At 39.0% G+C, this 19,677-nt stretch overlaps 1 protein-coding gene across 1 annotated transcript in view; it reads right to left on the reverse strand.

The window, feature by feature from the left end:
• SFT2D1 (SFT2 domain containing 1) overlaps positions 1-19,677 on the reverse strand; it is a 46,290-nt gene that overhangs the window by 20,592 nt on the left and 6,021 nt on the right. Inside the window, exons 2-3 of the mRNA XM_084622450.1 lie at positions 6,886-6,972; positions 1,041-1,123 (exon numbers count right to left, since the gene is read on the reverse strand). Of these exons, the coding sequence (XP_084478576.1) occupies positions 1,041-1,123; positions 6,886-6,972 (170 nt within the window). The remainder of the gene's footprint in view (positions 1-1,040; positions 1,124-6,885; positions 6,973-19,677) is intronic.

A 19,677-nucleotide genomic window follows, 5' to 3' on the forward strand; every position in this document is an offset into this window, starting at 1 on the left:
CGGCGCTGGGCCGGAGCCCACACCCTGAACCCCTCCTGCACCCCAAGCCCCTTCCCTGAGCCCCTTGCAACACCCCGCACCCCAACCCCCTGTCCTGAGTCCCCTGCCACACCCCAGCCCCCCATTGCACCCCTCCTGCACCCCAACCCCTTGCCCTGAACCCCTTCCTGCACACTGCACCCCCTTCCACACCCTGCATTCCCTCCCTCCTGCATCCCAACCTCCTGCCCCAGCCCAAAATTCATGGCCCTGCATGCAATTTCCATACCCAGATGTGGTCTTCAGGCCAAAAAGTATGCCCACCCCGATATAGGAGAATGAATTCAGCACAACTTTACAAGGCCTCTTTTGTAGTTTAGCAGCAGCAACAGAAAGTTAAGTTTGCTATTCTTTTTCCTGAGAGCACAGCCTCAAAAGCCAGAGTATCAGCAGCATGGCAAGGCATCTGCCTGCCGGAAGGAGTAGTGGAAATAGATAAAATACAGTAGAGTTTTAAATTTTAAAGTTAAACAATTTTTAAGAGACCATACCTGGTCTTATTCTAAGCCAAGATTTTTCATGGACTCATTTTTAGGGTCTCCCAGACTCATTTTCCGTTAAAAAATAAGATGAAAGGAGCTCTGGTTGAAAGCAAGATGTTTCCTATCATAAGATGCCCATATTGAGACGCCTACATTAGTGATTAATTACTGAAATTGGGTGTGAGATGGCGGCATACAGAAGCATACAGAAGTCTAAAACCTATAGTCTACAACCTGCCAGCCAAAGTAAGTAGAAATCAAGATGTATTTATGAAGTGATCATAAAAACCACAATATAATTGTGTAGAAGAATGAGGGAAATAAGTAACTGGTATATTCCCATTGTAATTAGTGTATTAGTAACATGAACATGTAAAGTGCAAGGTACATATGACCTGAAATTATAAACAGCATTGTTCTTCACATTTTAATATTAATGTTACACACAAGTTTGCAGGTAGAAATTCAGATTCCAAAATGGTAGAACTTATTAGTAATAACTAGGAAAATAATGCATACCTGGCTAATGCAGCAATATTTCCTATGGTGTAGAACACTGCAAAAAGTTTCAGCCCCGAGGGAAGCCATAGAAATGCTGTCCCCTGCACAAGAAAAAGATATTTTCATACTTTCAATTGATAGTCCATACAGTTTAGTGTCTGAAAATAAATGTAAACCATAAAATTTAAATCACAAGAAAGTCACCATGACCTACACTAGTCCTACACTGTATTCAGAGACTGCACTAACCATCCAGCAGATTAATACCTCCCTCTACTGGCAAGTGAGATGCAATGATTTAATGTATTTAACAGAGTCTCCCTAATGTTATTGCAGAGGTGTGAAAATAAATCCTATCAATATTACTATAGTCAACATTTGTATAAGAGGCCTATTTCACAGGTACTTTTAGTAGTAATTGTATAGATGTTTACTTTTTAGGTTATTATACAGACAGACTTTCAGTTTCTTTAAAACCCATAATTCCAAGTTAGAAGCTCCTGTTCATTATATGAAAGGAAGACATCCATGAAGTTATAGCGAACTAATATCCACAGTCCCTCCAAACCCACTACAAAGGAAGTCCATCACTTCTCCCACTCACACTCCAATCATAACAAAAAAAAGTCTGAGTTGTCAAACTTCAGCTGGCACACCAAGCATGTGCATGGACAGGGGAGGAGACGTCTGAATCAAGCACCTCGCTATCAGCCTTGTTGTTTAAACCAGGGGGTTGATAATTCAAACCCCTCTGCAGATCAGAACTGCCATAACTAACACGGAAGAGAGGCAGATTCTAAAGGTAACGAGACGCCAACCCACTTAGCGTTTTTTTCAGAGAAAACCAATACCTTAAATCAAACCAAAAGGAGGACAATGTAGACTAGAGCACAAGTATAGTGTTCCATATAAAAAGTACCATTTAAGCAAGCAGCGACATTTTGCATCAAATACGGTTTGAGTGATCTTACAGTGAAGACCCAAGTGCAGCTCTCTAAATGACAAAGGAGTGGATGACTGTGGCTAGGTCCAGATAAAACTGTGCCACGCCCAGATAAAAAAAGCAACACAGGGCCTCTGCTACTTGATCATCCAGAAGTGGCCAGGAATACTTTAAGACTACCAGGATGTGAATATGACAAAGCAGAAGGCATTCTCTAAATGGAACAGACTGCCAGTTATCCCAGCAGCTGAGACTTTCTCCAAGCTCATCTCACTCTTATCTGGGTTAAACCTCAGCCAGCTAGCTCTTAGCCAAGCCCTAATAAAGGTTAGATCCTGGATAAGTCATTTGTCTGCACCAACCAGACCTGCAAAAAGAGCAATGTAAAGCTAGGCATCATTCATATATAGAGACACTGCAGTCCACCTACTTCATTCACGATGTTCCCAAACAGCCTCACAAACTTTAAGGCCAGAAGGCACCATCACGATAATCTCATCTGACCTCCAGCACATTGCAGGCCACAGAACCTCACCCACCCACTTCTGCAGTAGGCCCATAACCTCTGGCTGAGTTACTGAAGTTCTCAAACCTTGAGTTAAAGACTACGTTACAGAGTATCCACCATTTACTCTAACTCAAACCAGCAAGTGACCTGTGCCCTACACTGCAGAGAAAGGTGAAAAACTTGCAGCGTCTGCCAATCTGACATGGGAGAAAATTCCCTCCTTACCCTAAATATGGTAATCAAGCAGATCCACCAGCCAGACACCTAGGAAAGAATTCTCTGTAGTAACTCAGAGCCCAGCTCATCTAGCGTCCAATCTCCAGCTCTTGGAGGAATCTGCTAATAGCAGTCAGGGACGGAAATACAGAACAGAGGAAAGGGGACAATGGAATTGTGGGGAACCTACATGAATCTTCAAAGCACATCAAATTGCTTTGTACAACCAGCTTCACACCTGGAGAGGCAAAACCAGCCAATGGACTCAATTTTTATTAGGGCTGTCAATCACAGTTAACACTGCGACTAACTGAAAGCAAAATTAACATGTATTAAAAAATTAATGTGTTGTTTGCATACCTGAGGGTGGGGCAGGAGACATCAATAGTGGGGGGCTGAAACACTAGCCCATGGCTTCCCAGGCAGCTGGGGCTGAAGCAGCCCATGCCAACCTGAAGCCCTGTGCCCCAAAGCCCCAAGAGGGATGAATCCCAGAGCCCCCAGCCATGACCCTATATTCGAAAATATAGAAAACCCCCCAAATATTTAAATAAATGGTATTCTAATATTGTTTAACAATGTGATTAAAAAAATTATGCAACTGATTGCAATTTAATCACGCGATCACTATTAATTTTAAATTGCTCGACAGCCCTACTTTTTAGCAGTAATCCAAGTGAATTTGAGCCTAGCATCAGCGTCCCAGATAATTCAGATTGAATGATTATTTTGTACACTGATAGCAGTACTGATCACTACAGTAGCATATTGCCACCTCTCTGAATATTTGGTTCCCTTTGCATTCCTCTACCAGTTCTCTGTGTCCCGTTCTTGCTTGCCTTCCATGAAAGACAGGGCAGGAACTATTATTACTAGCAAGTAACATTTTAAAAAAAATGTAAATTACTTCACTACTACTTAGGGCATGGCTACACCGGAAACTTCCAAGCGCTGTCATGGAAACGCTCCCGCGGCAGTGCTTTGAAGTGCGAGTGGGGTCGCAGGCAAACCCTGGGAGAGCGCTCTCCCAGCACTCCTGGTAATCCATCTCTACAAGGGGATTGGCTCCCAGCGCTCAGAGCCTGTCTACACTAGCGCTTTAAAGCGCTCTGACTTGCTGTGCTCAGGGGGGTGATTTTTTACCCCCCTGAGCTAACAAGTTACAGCGCTATAAAATGTAAGTGTAGACAAGCCAATGTAAGTGTAGACAAGCCCTTTGTCTTGTATCACATCTGCTTCAAGTACTCTACAAGATGCCTTCCCCACAGGGTCTGAATTGAAATAGGAGATGCCCCTCCACTACCCCTCCCGCACCAAACAGCTCAGTCACAGGCACATGTAGAATTAGTGGCTATGTTCAGCTAACTGTTCTAAGTGTTATTTCCTGGATAGAAGTTTGACATATTTCAGCTTACAGCTATTTCTACTTCCTAAAGACCACAGGTTGCGCCGCATCATTCAAAATCATATAGAAATCGCGTAAGTCATCAAACTAGCATCACTTGCATTTTCCCAGGACAGAGATGTGTCTCCATATGTCTCTACTTAACACCAAAGAAAATATGTATTCTAAAGTGACAGTGAAAGCTGCTCTGCCATGTGCTTGAATGTGCCTTTAATGTGAAAAAGGGTCAAATTAAATAAGATAAATAAGTTACCATTTTACGTTATGGCCAATAAAATAGAGCCCACACTATAGGCATTCACTCTTGGGAGATAGAGATCACATGGCAAGTCTAAAGCATCTGACAAGGAAGGTTTTATTCCCATTGTCACATACTGTAGAGGGGAATAAACTATGCCTGCTTCATTTCTTAATATGAAAGGTCACTACTGCTAAGTTATCTTTGTGTTTCATACTTTATTAAGACTCTGATAGAGAGAATAAGACTTATTTACTTGATTTTCATTGTAGAGAAGAAATTTAATAAGTCCTTTGCCTGAAAAGTGTTTCTATCCTTTGTGGTTGGAAGTCATGTTATATCAATATTGGATCTATACTCCATCAAAAAATAGTAACTTAAACCACACTGCTTTGCAAACAGTTCTTCCAACCTACATTTCAACTGATCAGTTGTGCTTTTTGGGTGATGTCACAACTATGCACCAACACTCACAAGAACTTTACTACTCTACACATAATGGGTGGAGAGATTTACACATTAAATGGATGGTTTAAACAAAGGTGTAAATACTCCCAAAAATTACTGTTCTAAATGTGGTTGTTTGGTACACAGTTTGGAACTGTGCAGCTGATTTTTCAAAAATGACCACTGATTTTGGGTGCCCAACTTGAGATATCTTTGGCTTAAATTCAGAAATGCTGAGCAACAATGCTAGGTGAAGTCAACAGGAGTCAGATGCTCTGCACCACTGGAAGTCAAGACAAAGGTGTCTTAAGTTGGGCAAGCAGAACTAGCCATCTCTTCTGAAAATGGGTTCAGAGCGTTAGCTGTGTTAGTCTGTATCAGCAAAAAAAAAACACGAGCAGTCCATGTGACACCTTAGAGCAGGGGTGGGCAAACTACGGCCCGTGGGCCAGATGAGGCCAGTCAGGCTTTGGATCCGGTTTGCAGGACTGCCACCCCTGGGGCCCCGTGGCGCTCCCAGAAACAGCCAGCACCATGTCCCTGTCGCCCCCGGGGATGTGGACGGCAGAGGGCTCCGTGCGCTGCCCTCGCCTGCAGGCACTGACCCCTGAAGCTCTCATTGGCCGGGAACAGGGAACTGCGGCCAATGGGAGCATCAGGGGAGGTACCTGCAGGCAAGAGCACCGCGCAGAGCCCTCTGCCCTCCCCCAGGGACGTGGTGCTGGCTGCTTCCAGGAGCAGCACGGGGCCAGGGCAAGCAGGGAGCCGGCTTTAGCCCTGCTGCGCACCGCTGCCACCCTGGAGCCTGCCCTCTGAATCCCTCCTGCACCCCAACCCCTGTCCTGAGCCCCCTCCTGCACCCCTCAAAGGTACATTGTCCCCAAATCTGAAACAGTTGTGGGTGAGGACAAAGTCCAGCCACCAGGTTTGCCATGACATTATCGGGGATACTGTTCCTGACGGCTTGTAGTCCATCTTTGTGTGGAATGTGGCAATTAAAAGTGGCAATTCTTCAACAAAAAAAATTTCAAAAACAGACTTCCAACGAGAAACTGCAGAACTGGAATTAATTTGCAAACTGGACACCATCAAATTAGGCCTGAATAAAGACTGGGAGTGGATGAGTCACTACAAAAAGTAATTTTCCCTCTGCTGATATTCACACTTGTCAACTGTTGGGAATGGGCAATGTCCAGTTTGATCGCATTGGCCTCGTTAGCACTACAAAAGTAATTTTCCCTCTGATATTCACCCCTTCTTGTCAACTGTTGAGAATAGGCCACTTCCACCTTAACTGAATTGGTCTCGTTAACACTGACCTCCAACTTGGTAAGGCAACTTCCATCTTTTCATGTGCTGTGTGTATACACACACACACACCCCTTACTGTATTTTTCACTCCATGCATCTGATGAAGTGGGTTTTAGCCCACAAAAGCTTGTGCACAGATAAATTTATTAGTCTCTAAGGTGCCACAAGGACTCCTCGTTGTTTCTTCTGAAAATGTTATGTTTGATGAACAAAAAATTGTGAGGTATATCACAGGTTTTTGCTTCAAAAGTTATTGCCCCAGTTTGCCTGTCTCTCAAAGCATCCCCTCCCACTACCTCCTCCCACCACCACCTGTCCTCCCTAGGTCATGGGATATAGCTTAATTCAAATTTAGTGGTATAAACTATTTTCAGTCATTTCAACAATACACATTATCTAGGAAAATTTCATTAATTACACCAACAACTGGGAGATCAATTGCAAGTTACTGAACTTTGTGAATTAGCAAGTGGACAAAAAAAAGTTTTGCTCAACTATTTTGGTTACTCTAAGTTCGTTTTAATTTAAAATACTACATCATGTACTAGGAAATTTTGTCAATATTTAATCCTTTTAATAAGAGATGTCACTAGACCATTTACTGTAAATAGGGGAAGACTACCAAAAGTGTGGATTATAAAGTATCAGATCCAGCAAGGAATTGAATCCCCTTTATTCCAATTGAAACAATAGGAAGAGGATGCTCAGCACCCCACAAGATCAGGCCCAGAGAATGAAGATTAGCAAGATTCTACCATAGCAACTTCATAAAAGGTAGAAAAAAAATTCACTTACAAGAACAGAACAGAAAATGCCAGTTGCAAAACATATGGCAAACCATTTCACTCGAGTACCGAAACTAAGCGTTGAGGCATCAAGGACCTTGGGGGAAAAGAAAGTCGAAGATTAGAACAGTATATTTTGGACAGCACCTAAAACTCAAATACTTCTTTTGCATTTAATGAGCTTTAATAATAAGTATCTTCATCTTGATTTCTCAACCTGCAACAAGTACTTACTTTTTACCTTGCTTGCCTAAGAAATCTCACATGTTTAATTTGTTCCAATTTAAAGATGTCATTAGCAATTTGATTAGACAGGTTATTTTACTCCACTTTAAAATTATATGCATACCATGACATTCAAAAATAAATGTTGCCCACACAGATAAACAGACCTACCCATCACCAAACTGTTACAACTAAATCATGTCATGCCAAACTATTGAGACCATTTTCTGCACAAGTTCACTCTAGTGAGCAACATGTGTTTAGCAGCTGTCAACTAATTTCCTCCTTTATACTATATGGAAGAGAAAGAATGAATGATCTTATACAAGTTTTCTAGTGGACATTCTAAACATACAGCTTTGTACATCCCTTTAACAAAGCTACCATTTTTGTTATCAAACAAACAAGGCAGTCACATTTTGCTGCTACAGAAACAGAACAGCAAAATGGAATGTGTGCCAAACTGAAAATTAAGATATTTAAGTAATTGAAGAAGTATAACAAAATTTGACACAGTCCAGTTCGTTTGCTGAGAAACCACTCCCAAAATTAAAACAAATGAAATTATTAACCTGCATAACTTCAGGTATTTTCTGCATACCTTCCTATAACTATCCCTTTAAAACAAGGGAATTGTTTTTAAACACACTACTGTATGCAATACGTAGTTTAGGTGGTCTTGGTTACAGACTTTGCAAATAAAATGTATCAAGAGACCGGTTAGGGATGAACCTCAAATTCACTCTAGTGATGGGAAGAATGACTTCAAAGCACCACATGTTGCGGAACAGCAAGTCTAGCTCTTCTTGATTTTGTTCATTATAGCTGGAGGGTCTAAAAACGCACCTGAGAGTTCTATACATTGACTAATCAGGGAGTGCCACATCGCAAGCAGTAATCTCCATTTCCATTAGTGCTTCAAGTTTGGCAACCAAGAAGCACAACATAGGATAATTTGCCTTGAGCACAGTCAGTGAGTTTAAATTTATACTCAACTGCACCATGGTCAAATAGTCTACAAACTAAATCCTAGCTCCAATTTACTTAAGTTGACTATAAAGGAGTTGATTTAGCATATGCTAAATCATACCTTCAAGCTTTGCCTCTCATTTTATGACACTTTCAGTTTTGTACATACTTTCAAACAGACATTATGATACTTTATAGTGATTTGACTTGACCGATTTCACATTCTGTATTACATGGATGACCCATTTCCTGCCTAGATTCTTCAAGAACAATGTTCAGCAGATTGTAAATCTGTAAATTTAATTGCACATCTTTTTGAATCTTTATTACCTTAAAATACAGCATGTTTACTTTACACAGGTTTAGATTCAAGGATGGGGAAGTCAGAATATTATCTCTTCATGCCACTATTGATTGAACTTATTTTCTTTAAGAATCTCTTTTAAAACCTATCTGTTAATTTTTGCATAGTCAGGTTAGTGTGAATGCTTGACTTTTCTTTTTAGGCAAAAAGCTAAACCAAATTCTAACAATAATTAAGTCTCTTTGGCAAAAAAAAAAAAAAGACAAACAATTGTAGAAAGTGCTCAAACCATTAAAACTGTTATTGAGATAGTTTTCTTCAGTGACTATTTTTGGTAAGCATAACACAGATTTAAACCACATTTGTAGTGTAAATCTATCATTTGATCACAGCTAGGATTTCAAATGATTTAACATGAGGTGGATTTACCTATATACTACTGCAGTTAAAAAGCAGACCATTTAAAAAAGATAAACATTCAGAAGTACTTTATGTGCCTAAGTCCCAATGACCTTCAATGAAATTTAAGCTCCTCAGCACTTTTGAAAATTTTACCCACCATCAGGTCCACTGTTATCTATTCAGTTAAACAGTTCTGGACTGTTTAAAGTAACAGGTCTTGTCTGCAAAGTGACTTTATTGTGTAAAACTGACAGTGTGAATGAACAAGATAATTTGATTTAACCTGGTATGACCACCTAGAAAGAGTTTCAGCAAAGCAGACACTACTGAAAAAAGTTAAGACATTTCCATCACTTAAGTCAGAGAAGACACATAAAAGTGGTATTTCACCTCAGACTTGAAAAAATATATACATTTTAAAAATTGTGTCTTTTTTTAACTGAAGTTTTTTTCCATGGTAAACATCTAGACCACCGCAGAGCCACTATTTGTCATTAAGTCAATTTATGTGAAGAGGGGAACTTAAGGCAATATTGATATCTTAGGGTTTGTCTACAAAGATAGTAGTACATGGTAAGCTATAGTATGAATCTAAAGTGCACTAGCTTGCTACACACTACCTAGACATTTGGACATTGCAGGATGCTTTGATGTATTATTAAGAGTACTACAGAACTTTCAGTGCACAATAGCAGGGTCCACTCATCTAGTTAGTGCACAGCTAGCTAGTGCACTGTAGAATCATACTGTGGCATGCCATGTGCTAACCCTCCAAGTAGACAAGCCTTTAGTAGGTATATATTCTGACAAATATTTATGCAAAATATAAGTATCACCATGAACAATCCCATTGAAATGAAGGTCTAATAGTACTACTCATGGTAATAATGTAAAATACATGCATAAGTGTTTGTAGGACTGGGGCCTAAGTGCTTGATCCAATTCCTACTAACTCAATGGAGAGACTCCAATTGATTTTAACAGGAGTTGGATTGGGCCTCTAAGGTTCTGAATCCAGCAAAGTACTGAGCACATAAGAAATGCCAATTAAATCAATTGGGTCATACCCAATGTTAATCACAAGTTTAAGTACTTTGCTGGATTACAACCTGAATGTGGAGCATAAAATAGATCTTCCCACTAAAAATGAACAGTGGTGCATACACCACTCAGACTTTTCAAAGATACTGGGAATTTGATAAACACAAAAAAGATACCAAGTCTTTTTAATTTAATTAAAATGTCAAAATATGCAATTTAAAAATAAAACAGATGAATACAGGTACTTAATGTTTTACATTTGCTTACAGATTCAATGCAGTGATGAAGTTCTCTTCTCCTGTTTTCAACAATTAAGATCCACCCTTGCAAATAACAGAATATGTTGCTTACCTTATTAGAGACAACTGTTTATCCTTACGTAGGCAAAAGGGAATTAGATAAAAAATGAAAGAATATGTAGAGATTATATTCCTGAACAAAATCATATGAGAAGCATTTTCTGCACATTCATTCAAATAGCTGAAGATATATATTTGAATCACATGTTCAGATACATTAATTCATGCAAATAACCACAAGTGCACATAAACATGTTAAATCCTTTCCATTGCAGCTCAGAAATGAAGTGCTGGTATGGCAAGTGCTATCACCACATTAAAGATACCAGACAGCTTCTTTTGGAAAGCCATTTTCAGTCTGCCACAAGAAAGGTGTGGGAGAGGGCAGTTTCTTCAAGCCTATCAGGCACAGTGTTGCCAACTCTTGCAATTTTATTTCAAGTCTCACAATATTTGGTGTTTTTTTTAAGCCTAATCTCCTTGGAGCAACTGATTACATGAGAATTTCAGTACTAATTTTTAAATCAAAAAAGTTCTTAGCCCTCCCTTCAGAGAATAGCCTGAAAACATGAACAAAGTACCCTAAAGGCTTGAAAACCAGAAGGCAAATAAAGACCTTCTCCACCACTCCCAATATAAAGCCTCATGATTTAAGACAATTTAGTGATTTTTAAGGACTTGACTCATGATTTTTGGATATTTAGGGTTGACAATAAGTAGCGGCATACAGAGGGCAGCTTGGGCAAAAACCAGTGACCCAGCATACGCAGCCATGTTCAGATCAGAGCAGAATAATAGGAGTCAAAAGTTAGAAAAGAGTTTGATTTACGGGCCACTTTTTATACCTCCTACCCTGCATGAAATAAATCTGGACCAAATTACCAGTACTTCAACGTTTGCAACAGCATGCAATCCAGATTTCTTATTAGCTTTTTCCTTTATTCTCCTTTCCCACCTAGCATATCCACATAAGAATCCTCCGAACTACCACTTTATACACTTAGAGCACTATTTGAATCTTCTCAATGGAGAAGAGTGAATAATGCAGCTGAGCAAATGGCTGCACAATTTACCCTTCTGGCAAGTCTAAGTGTGCAAACTGCAGACTTCTCTAGCCACCAGGAGACAAGCAGCTCTAGTAGGTTTACGAACTGCACTGGCAGTCACCTTCTGTGTCCCTGGGAAGCCCTCAATGCCAACTGGCAGTGAGCCAACCAGATTGTAACTCATATTAGGCCCGACACTCACTACCCCCAAAACACTGTTGTCATAATATGTATCTAAAATGTCATGTAAGGTATCCTATGTAAACTGGTGACACATTAATCCAGAAAATCACTGAGATATATAACTTGTGCAAAACCCATACATACATGTGTACTGGAAATATGTTCTTAAAATATGTCTAGGAGGCAGTACACAAACCCAACCTTTGGCAGACAAAGGAATGTGGATTAACCTGTCCATCTGGCTTGATTACAGGCAGAGGACAATGAAAGGTAAACCAAGCAATCAAGCTAACTGACAGACAAAAGCAAAAAAGATTTTAGTAATCCATCAGTTCATGGACAGCACACTTTGAGCCTGTGAAAATAAGATTCCCCCAGTCTGGAGGGCTAAAGATGCTGGTAACCTGATGTGAGTAAGAAAACTGCAAAGGCAAAGATTGTAACTGGCTAAAATTAAATTTTAGTCAGTAGAAAGCATTACTTGTTTTGTTTGTAATCACATTTGTTTCTTTTTCTCTTGCTTAGTACCACTTAAACCTCTGTTCTTTGTTAATAAACTTATTCTTGTTTTTTAACAAAACCATCTCAGTGCTGTGTATTAAAGTGAAGTGTCGTCAACTAACTTAACACACTGGTATATACACTGTCTCACTGGAGGCAGCAAACTTAATTTTTTGAGTGTCTCTCAGTGAGAGGGACTAGATACTGCAGAGACATCTCTGGGGAACTCCGTAACTGGCGTTCACTGGGTTTCATTGTTACTACGGTTTAGTTTGGCAGATTCTTGAAGAGCTTGCTGGCATGGCAGACAGTTTTGGGTCAACTCTCTGACACAACTTAACAGCAGCAAAGCTCCCACTTGCTGAGGCAGGGGGCTAACAGTGGCTTACAGTTCTGGGTGTTGTAAACAGAACTTCACACCTTCTCCAGCAGCACAGCTCAGAAGTTGTGCAGAGGTTAGGCTCCCTGCTTGCTGGCCTTAGGATCTTCCTCATGCTAGGTACTGAACACAAAAGAGGAGTAGTCCCTGTCAAAATATTTACAATCTAATTTGTCCTTCATGTCAAACAGGTGGATATGACAGACACAGGAACATCAAAATAAGACACTATTATGGGTACAATTTGTGACTATAATGATTGCGATTTAACACAAAAGCAAAATTGAGGATTTCATCCTGGACTCCTGATTATAGCATCATGCCAGACACTACAATATTTGCATTATTAATAGCCTTTGCTTAGTAGAGGACCAGGTAAGGTTAGCAGTGCATATTCCATGTCTGGAAAGAGATTATCAGAACTGTAGCACAAGGAGGAAAGAAATTTGTTCAGCATACATCCTCCTAATCATCTTTATCTATACTGCCCTTTACCACTTCGCTTCCCAGGGGCCCAAAATGCCACGATGAAAAAGGAACAAGCAAATCACGGTTCTGTCATAAGTGAGTCATTCACTGAGAAGAGTTGGGGAAGCTTCTCTTATGGGCAACTTATTCCAAAATTGTCTACTATAGGATTTCTTGCACTTTCTTCTTCATGTCAAACCAACCTGATAGCTTTCTTTGAGGGGTAACAAGGCTTTGGATGGGGGGGAAGTGGTAGACCTGGTATATCTTGACTTTAGTAAAGCTTTTGATACGGTCTTGCGTGACCTTCTCATAAACTAGGGAAATGCAACCTAGATGGAGCTACTATAAGAGGAGTCCAAAACTGGTTGGAAAACCGTTCCCAGAGAGTAGTTATCAGTGGCTCACAGTCATGCTGGAAGGACATGAGTGGGGTCCTGCAGGGATCAGTTCTGGGTCCAGTTCTGTTCAATATCTTCATCAACAATTTAAATAATGACAGTACACTTACGAAGTTTGTGGACAATACCAAGCTGGGAGGGGTTGCAAGTGCTTTAGAGAACAGAATTAAAATTCAAAATGATCTGGACAAACTGGAGAAATGGTCTGAAGTAAATAGGATAAAATTCAATAAGGACAAATGCAAAGTACTCCACTTAGGAAGAAACAATCAGTTGCAAACATACAACATGGGAAATGACTGCTTAGGAAGGAGTACTGCAGAAAGGGATCTGGGGGTCATAGTGGACCACAAGCTAAATATGAGTCAGCGTAACGCTGTTGCAAAAAGCAGCAAACATCCTTCGGGGATGTACTAGCAGGACTCTTGTAAGCAAGACGCGAGAAGTAATTCTTCCGCTTTACTCCGTGCTGATTAGACCTCAACTGGAGTCCTGTGTCCAGTTCTGGGCACCACATTTCAGGAAGTACGTGAACAAATCGGAGAGAATCCAGAGAAGAGCGGCAAAAATTAAAGGTTTAGAAAACATAACCTATGAGGAAAGATTGAAACAATTGGGTTTGTTTAGTCTGGAAAAAGAAGACTGAGGGGGGACATAACAGTTTTCAAGTACGTAAAAGGTTGTTACAAGGAGGAGGGAGAAAAATTGTTCTCGTCAACCTCTGAGGATAGGACAAGAAGCAATGGGCTTAAATTGCAGCAAGGGAGGTTTAGGTTGGACATTAGGAAAAACTTCCTAACTGTCAGGGTGGTTAAACACTGGAATAAATTGCCTAGGGAGGCTGGTGAATCTCCATCATTGGACAGTTTTAAGAGCAAATGAGAAACACTTGTCAGGGATGGGCTAGATAATACTTAGCCCTGCCATGAGTGCAGGGGACTGGAGTAGATGACCTCTCAAGGTCCCTTTCAGTCCTATGGTTCTATGATTTGATGAGCCACTGACCTAGTATATCAGTTCTTATGTTACTAAATTGAACTGTCCGATTCCATTTGCCTTGTCTTGCTGCTTCCACATATCTTTCAGTGAAGTATACCTTTTGACTAGATCATTGCAATTTATACAAAGCTGTGCATTTCACACGTTAACAAAGCTTTCACTAATAGCAAGAATATTCAGAAGCGTAGGAAGAACGCTACAGCGGAGATTTGTTGAATTAAAACTTAATTCAACATCTCAAATTAAGTAATTAGTAATTGAGATCTTAGAACTATGTATTTTTGTGTGGAAAGACTCTCAAGATTTAGGGCTTGATACTTATGATTCATGCATATACATTTTCCTCAAAGCATGTTGGCAGCATGGTACCCTATACTAACACATTTCCCTCTACAGCCGTATGCTCCAGGGCAGCGTTAAACATCTAGCAGTCAGCCCCATACCATCTGTGGTGCAGCATGCTCCTTTCAGTCACTTCTATAAAACTTCCTTATTTCTAAAAGTGATTTCTTCCAGTGAATGAAAGGCTTCAGCTGTCAATCAGAATTCAGCCCCTGATTTGAAGTTTTAAAAAAAAAAAAAAGACTTTTTAGATTAACTCTATACAAATGCAAAGAAAACTCTTGTAAACATCTGATTAGTGGTATATGGGTTAGTGTTAAACAGATTCCTTCAAAGCTTTAAAAAAAAATGTAAGTGTTCAGAGCAAGCATGAAAAATGTCAGCCCAAAGAATATTTTTCAAAAACTCAGTGAAAAAAAAATAAGGGCTTTTAATTAAACTGCTTTCACAGCCATAAGACAGACAAGGTGGGGAGGTAATAGCTTTTATTGGACCAACTTCTGCTGGACAGAGAGACAAGCTTTGTGGGTCAAAAGATTGTCCCTCTCACCAACAGAAGTTGGTCCAATAAAAGCTATTACCTTACTCACCTTGTCTCCCGAACATTCTGGGACCAACAGCACTATAACTACACTGTTCACAGCCATAAGTAACCCTGAAGAATGAAAAGGGAAGGAAAAAATAAAAGCATATGGATCCAAAAGAGGGAATGTTTCTGAAGAGTCTTAATATTTAAATGCCATTTAGCATTTAACAACATCCGTAATAAAAGCCTTCCTAGACTGTGGTGACCAGAACCACATAGAAGTACTATTCTCCTCCTATTTGCAATCCCCACAATTTATTGTGCAGGAGACTTAGCAGCCCTACAGTTAGAACAGTTTCTTTTGCACTTCAGCATTATGTAGATGCCTTAAATTTAAAAGATTCTACACTAAGTATAAATGTATGTAATCGGTTTTTAAAAGAGTCATCAAGGCAAAACACATAGGGTAATGTGAGCAAATTCGGGGTTGTAATATTTAAATAGTGGGGTTTTTTTAAAAAAAAACCAAAACTCTTCCACTTAATCACTTTTAATGATAACTTAGTTAAGTCTTTGATGGAACATGCTGTCCCAACCAAATGCATGTACTTTCTTCATTACATGTTACATTTAGTACACAACACTGCTCTGATCAAGAACTGCCCAAATAAAGTGGCCTCTGGGAACATCCCAATCCCCACTAGGTAATGTACTTTTTACAGCTTCAGGTAATCAAAACATTCAGGCAACATGATTATTATTACAGGATACGGATCATCAGCCTACCTGTTGCCAGGAAGCCACATCCTGATCTGAGAAGTTCATTAGAACAAACTAACTTTAATAAACGTCTACGTATGTCAGTAATAAATATCCCAGATTGTATGTACATTGGGAGGTGCTGGGAAAGGTAAAGTAGCACATCTACCTTTACTAAATTGAGTCAGCCAGGAAGTGAGCAGATTATTCCTTTTTGAACCATTTTCCCTCTTTAGAGTAGGGATTATTCAGCAAAGCGAGTTGTTTGGCAGTTATTTAAACCTGACCTGTTTAATTCCAGTACAAAAAGCAAAAACATTATTTAAGACACTATACCTATTTGTGACAGTGAGATATCTTATGCATTTCACATTAGATGAAATTGAATATTTATACTTAGCAATAAAATTAGTTATTTAAAATTAGTTACATTGTTCCCCTAACTCAATTCTTCAAAGATTGGATTAATTTCATGACTTCTTTTGTCACCTTAGTTTTAACTACATTAGTTCCCATTTTCTTCAGGAAGTTTAAGTTTAGTTTAAGAGGAAGTTTTAATTTAAAATTTTACTGACTGTGCTGTGTCTTTCATAAAAAGAGAAGTTAGTATCCTCTAAACCTGCATTTATTTATTTCCTTGACAAAACTGGTCTGATGTTTTAGGGCTGGGAATCTCAGCAGTGGAGGGACGACTAGGAAGGGATTCTCAATGTTTCAGCCTTCAGAATATGGAGTTTATATTTGAGAAAAATCTTCCAGTTCTAAATGGATAGTTACAATTTAAGAGTTCATACGAAAATAGGCATTGTTTGAGGATTTGTTTAATTGTGCAGAACCAGTAAGTGTTGCATACCACGCTACCAGGTCAGCAGAAGCAGCTGAACTATTCCTAGAGCTCTGCTAACATCCTTGTTAATATCAACAACCAAAACAAGTCATTACAGAAGTCACTATGTAAATTAAAAACAAGAATAACCATGCTAGTTTCTGCACTAATTAAAAACATTAGGACAAGATCAGGCTATTGTAAACATGGCAAAAAAATTTAAGTTATTTTTTAAAGGGTGTGTCCTCTCAGTGCCCTGAACCACGTCTCCAGACATTTTTGTGGCAATGTCCCATCTACTTATTTTTCACCCCACCTCTCAGAAGGGCGAAGTAAATTTAAGTCCAAATTAAATGTATTTCAAACAGGTTCCAAAATTAATGGATACGCAGAGGTTAGTAACAGAGTAAAGGAACTACATGAGATATCTGAATGGGTATATACATTTTCTGGTGGCTCTAGAAAGAACATTTAAAGGAAAATACTGGTAGTTAGCTAAAAATCACTAAATATTTTCTGGTTTCAGAGTAGCAGCCCTGTTAGTCTGTATTCGCAAAAAGAAAAGGAGTACTTGTGGCACCTTAGAGACCAATAAATTTATTTGAGCATAAGCTTTCGTGAGCTACAGCTCACTTCATTTCTGAATAGCAAAGATAAAAATATACACACAAAAGTCCCGATTCCTGCAAAACATTGAGCAACCTCAGCTCCCAGAAAGTGCTCAGCACTCTGCAAGATCTAGCTTTAAAAGGATTTTTCATAAGATTTGGTAGAAACATCTGCCATTATTTCAGTATTTCCATTCAGTAAAACATGTTTTCGGTGAAAGCTGACAGTTTGCAGCTATGTTTGGGAAGCTTTAGCCCAAATTGTAAGTTTCAGCACACAGCTGATTGATTTAATTTTGGAAACCTGAAGAAAGGCATTCCAGCTGTTTTTGAAAACACAGTAAACACACTGTCAGAAAAGGAGCCAGAATACAGTAGCCCCAAAACTTCTCTACCTTAAAGAGAGAATGCAACTTTAATATCAAATGTACACATTAGAGAGTCATGAAATTCAAAGTGTAAGGTCTCTGCTGCAACATTAACTCAGCCATGTAGCATACACAGAGCATTTTATATTCCTTTCTCACTCTTAAAATGGATTTTTTACACCACTGTTACAGTCACAGGTAACATTGTTGTAAGTCTTATAAAGAAGCATGCTAATCTTTCTTCAATAAGTTTCCTCACCTGTGGTTTTAACACCATATTAGAGTAAGAATGAAAATTTTTAGAAGTCTCATTTACTTTTCACCATTAAAAAAAGTATTAAAATGCAGAATAAAGGACGCCAAATACTATATTCAATAAGGAAAAAGCAAAGGGTACTGGAAACTCATGGAGTTTTTGTTACTGGTAGTTAATGTTAGCTTGATCATAAAACTGGATAAACCATAAAATATTGCTTAAAGATCATACGAATAAACTTTTAAATACACTCCAGAATTTTTTAAAAGCCTCCCTATATATTCAGTTTCCTCTCTTGATAAAGACAAATATAAAGAACTATTTCAACTTATTCTCTCTTCCCCCTCTACCCTCCCCCAATACTTTGTGCTAGTTTTACTTTCGTTTTGATACAAGTATTCTGAATGGTGTACTGACATACTGCTGCATTTAGGATAGCACTGACTTGCAATTTATTTTTCTACACATTCTTCATTTTATTTTGAAAATCAAGCAGTTAGTACTAAATAAATGCATCCCAGGTACCTCTAAAATATTGCAGCAGGACAGTGTAATTTAGTATTTCAAGAGTTTAGAAAGCCTAGGTTGATTTTTTGTTTGATAAAGAGAATTCTCTCAATTTCATCTGCTTAGTTTTTGCAGACAGTTACCATAAAACTTCAGATTTATTATTCAATTGGAAATAACTCTCAATTTGGCAAGTAGGGCTAATAGGACAAATGAGACATACATAAAATTAACAAGCCATATGATATCTATTGCATAAATACCAGCTATCCTTAAGAGAGACCAGATGTTTTCAGCTAAATATTTGTCAGTCGTATGCTACCTCAAAAAGCTTATCTAGTACAATACATTTCATTTACATTAATGCATGTCTCTTACTGTTTGAAATATAGGGATATGGGAGAAAAATAATAGGCATGCTATCATTTAATGCCTTTTTGTAGTGAGATATAAAAGAGGGAAACTTTTTAAGCATAGTCAGTCAATGTCAGTTGTTGTGATGCTTAACACTTTGGTAAATGGAACCCAAAAATCTGAATGTTTGGTGTTTTTGCTTTACTGGTTAGATTTTTACTTCCACATTGGCCTCCAATGTTCTGAGAGAAGGCATAGCCTAGAACATGAGAATAGGTTTGAATCTACTACACAGACTGTATCGCCTAGAAAAAACACATCTTATTTTATTGTTTTTAAAGGAAGGCTTTCTAAATATGCCTGTGAGTCTAAGGCCCTTTCTATATTATCAAGGGATGCAACAACTTATGGTTTTTTAACATCATGTGAATCCATACTACAATTTTAAAAGCTATTCGATACCTGATATAGGAGTCACCAAAGTTATGTCTGAACAGAATTTAGCTTCAGCTGGTTAAAGTGTAGCATGGACAAAGTATACAAGTATACAGCATGATGCCAAGATGAGAATAACTTTGCAGATGTCTGCTTTCTGAAGCAAAAAGTGAACAGTATCTACACTAGCAATAGTTCATTGCGGGCCTGCTTAAAAGAATCCCAGTTCTCAAAGGAGGCCACATTGGTGCAAACCGCTGGTGGTGGTAACAGATCACCACTGTTTACACCAGCTCACCTAACCTGCTCAATTGGCCTAGAAAATAGGGTGATAAAAGTGTCTGCAACCTATCTATGCTAATGCTCCCACCAGTAGAGCTGAACCAGTGGTAGTGTAACAGAAATTAAGAAAAAGGCCAGTGCAAACAAGACCTAAGGTTTGGTATGGCAACACATTCAAATGCACATACACTACAAGGTGCAATATTCCAAGTACGAGCACCATATAACCATCCATGGCCAAAACATCAATGCTCCTGTCTTGATATAATTGGCAGAAATGCAATTTCAAAGTGTAGACATAAACAGCATCTTTTCAGATAAG

This window comes from Lepidochelys olivacea (genome assembly GCF_965140295.1).
Source record: "Lepidochelys olivacea isolate rLepOli2 genome assembly, chromosome: 3".
Taxonomy (NCBI): Eukaryota; Metazoa; Chordata; order Testudines; family Cheloniidae; genus Lepidochelys; species Lepidochelys olivacea.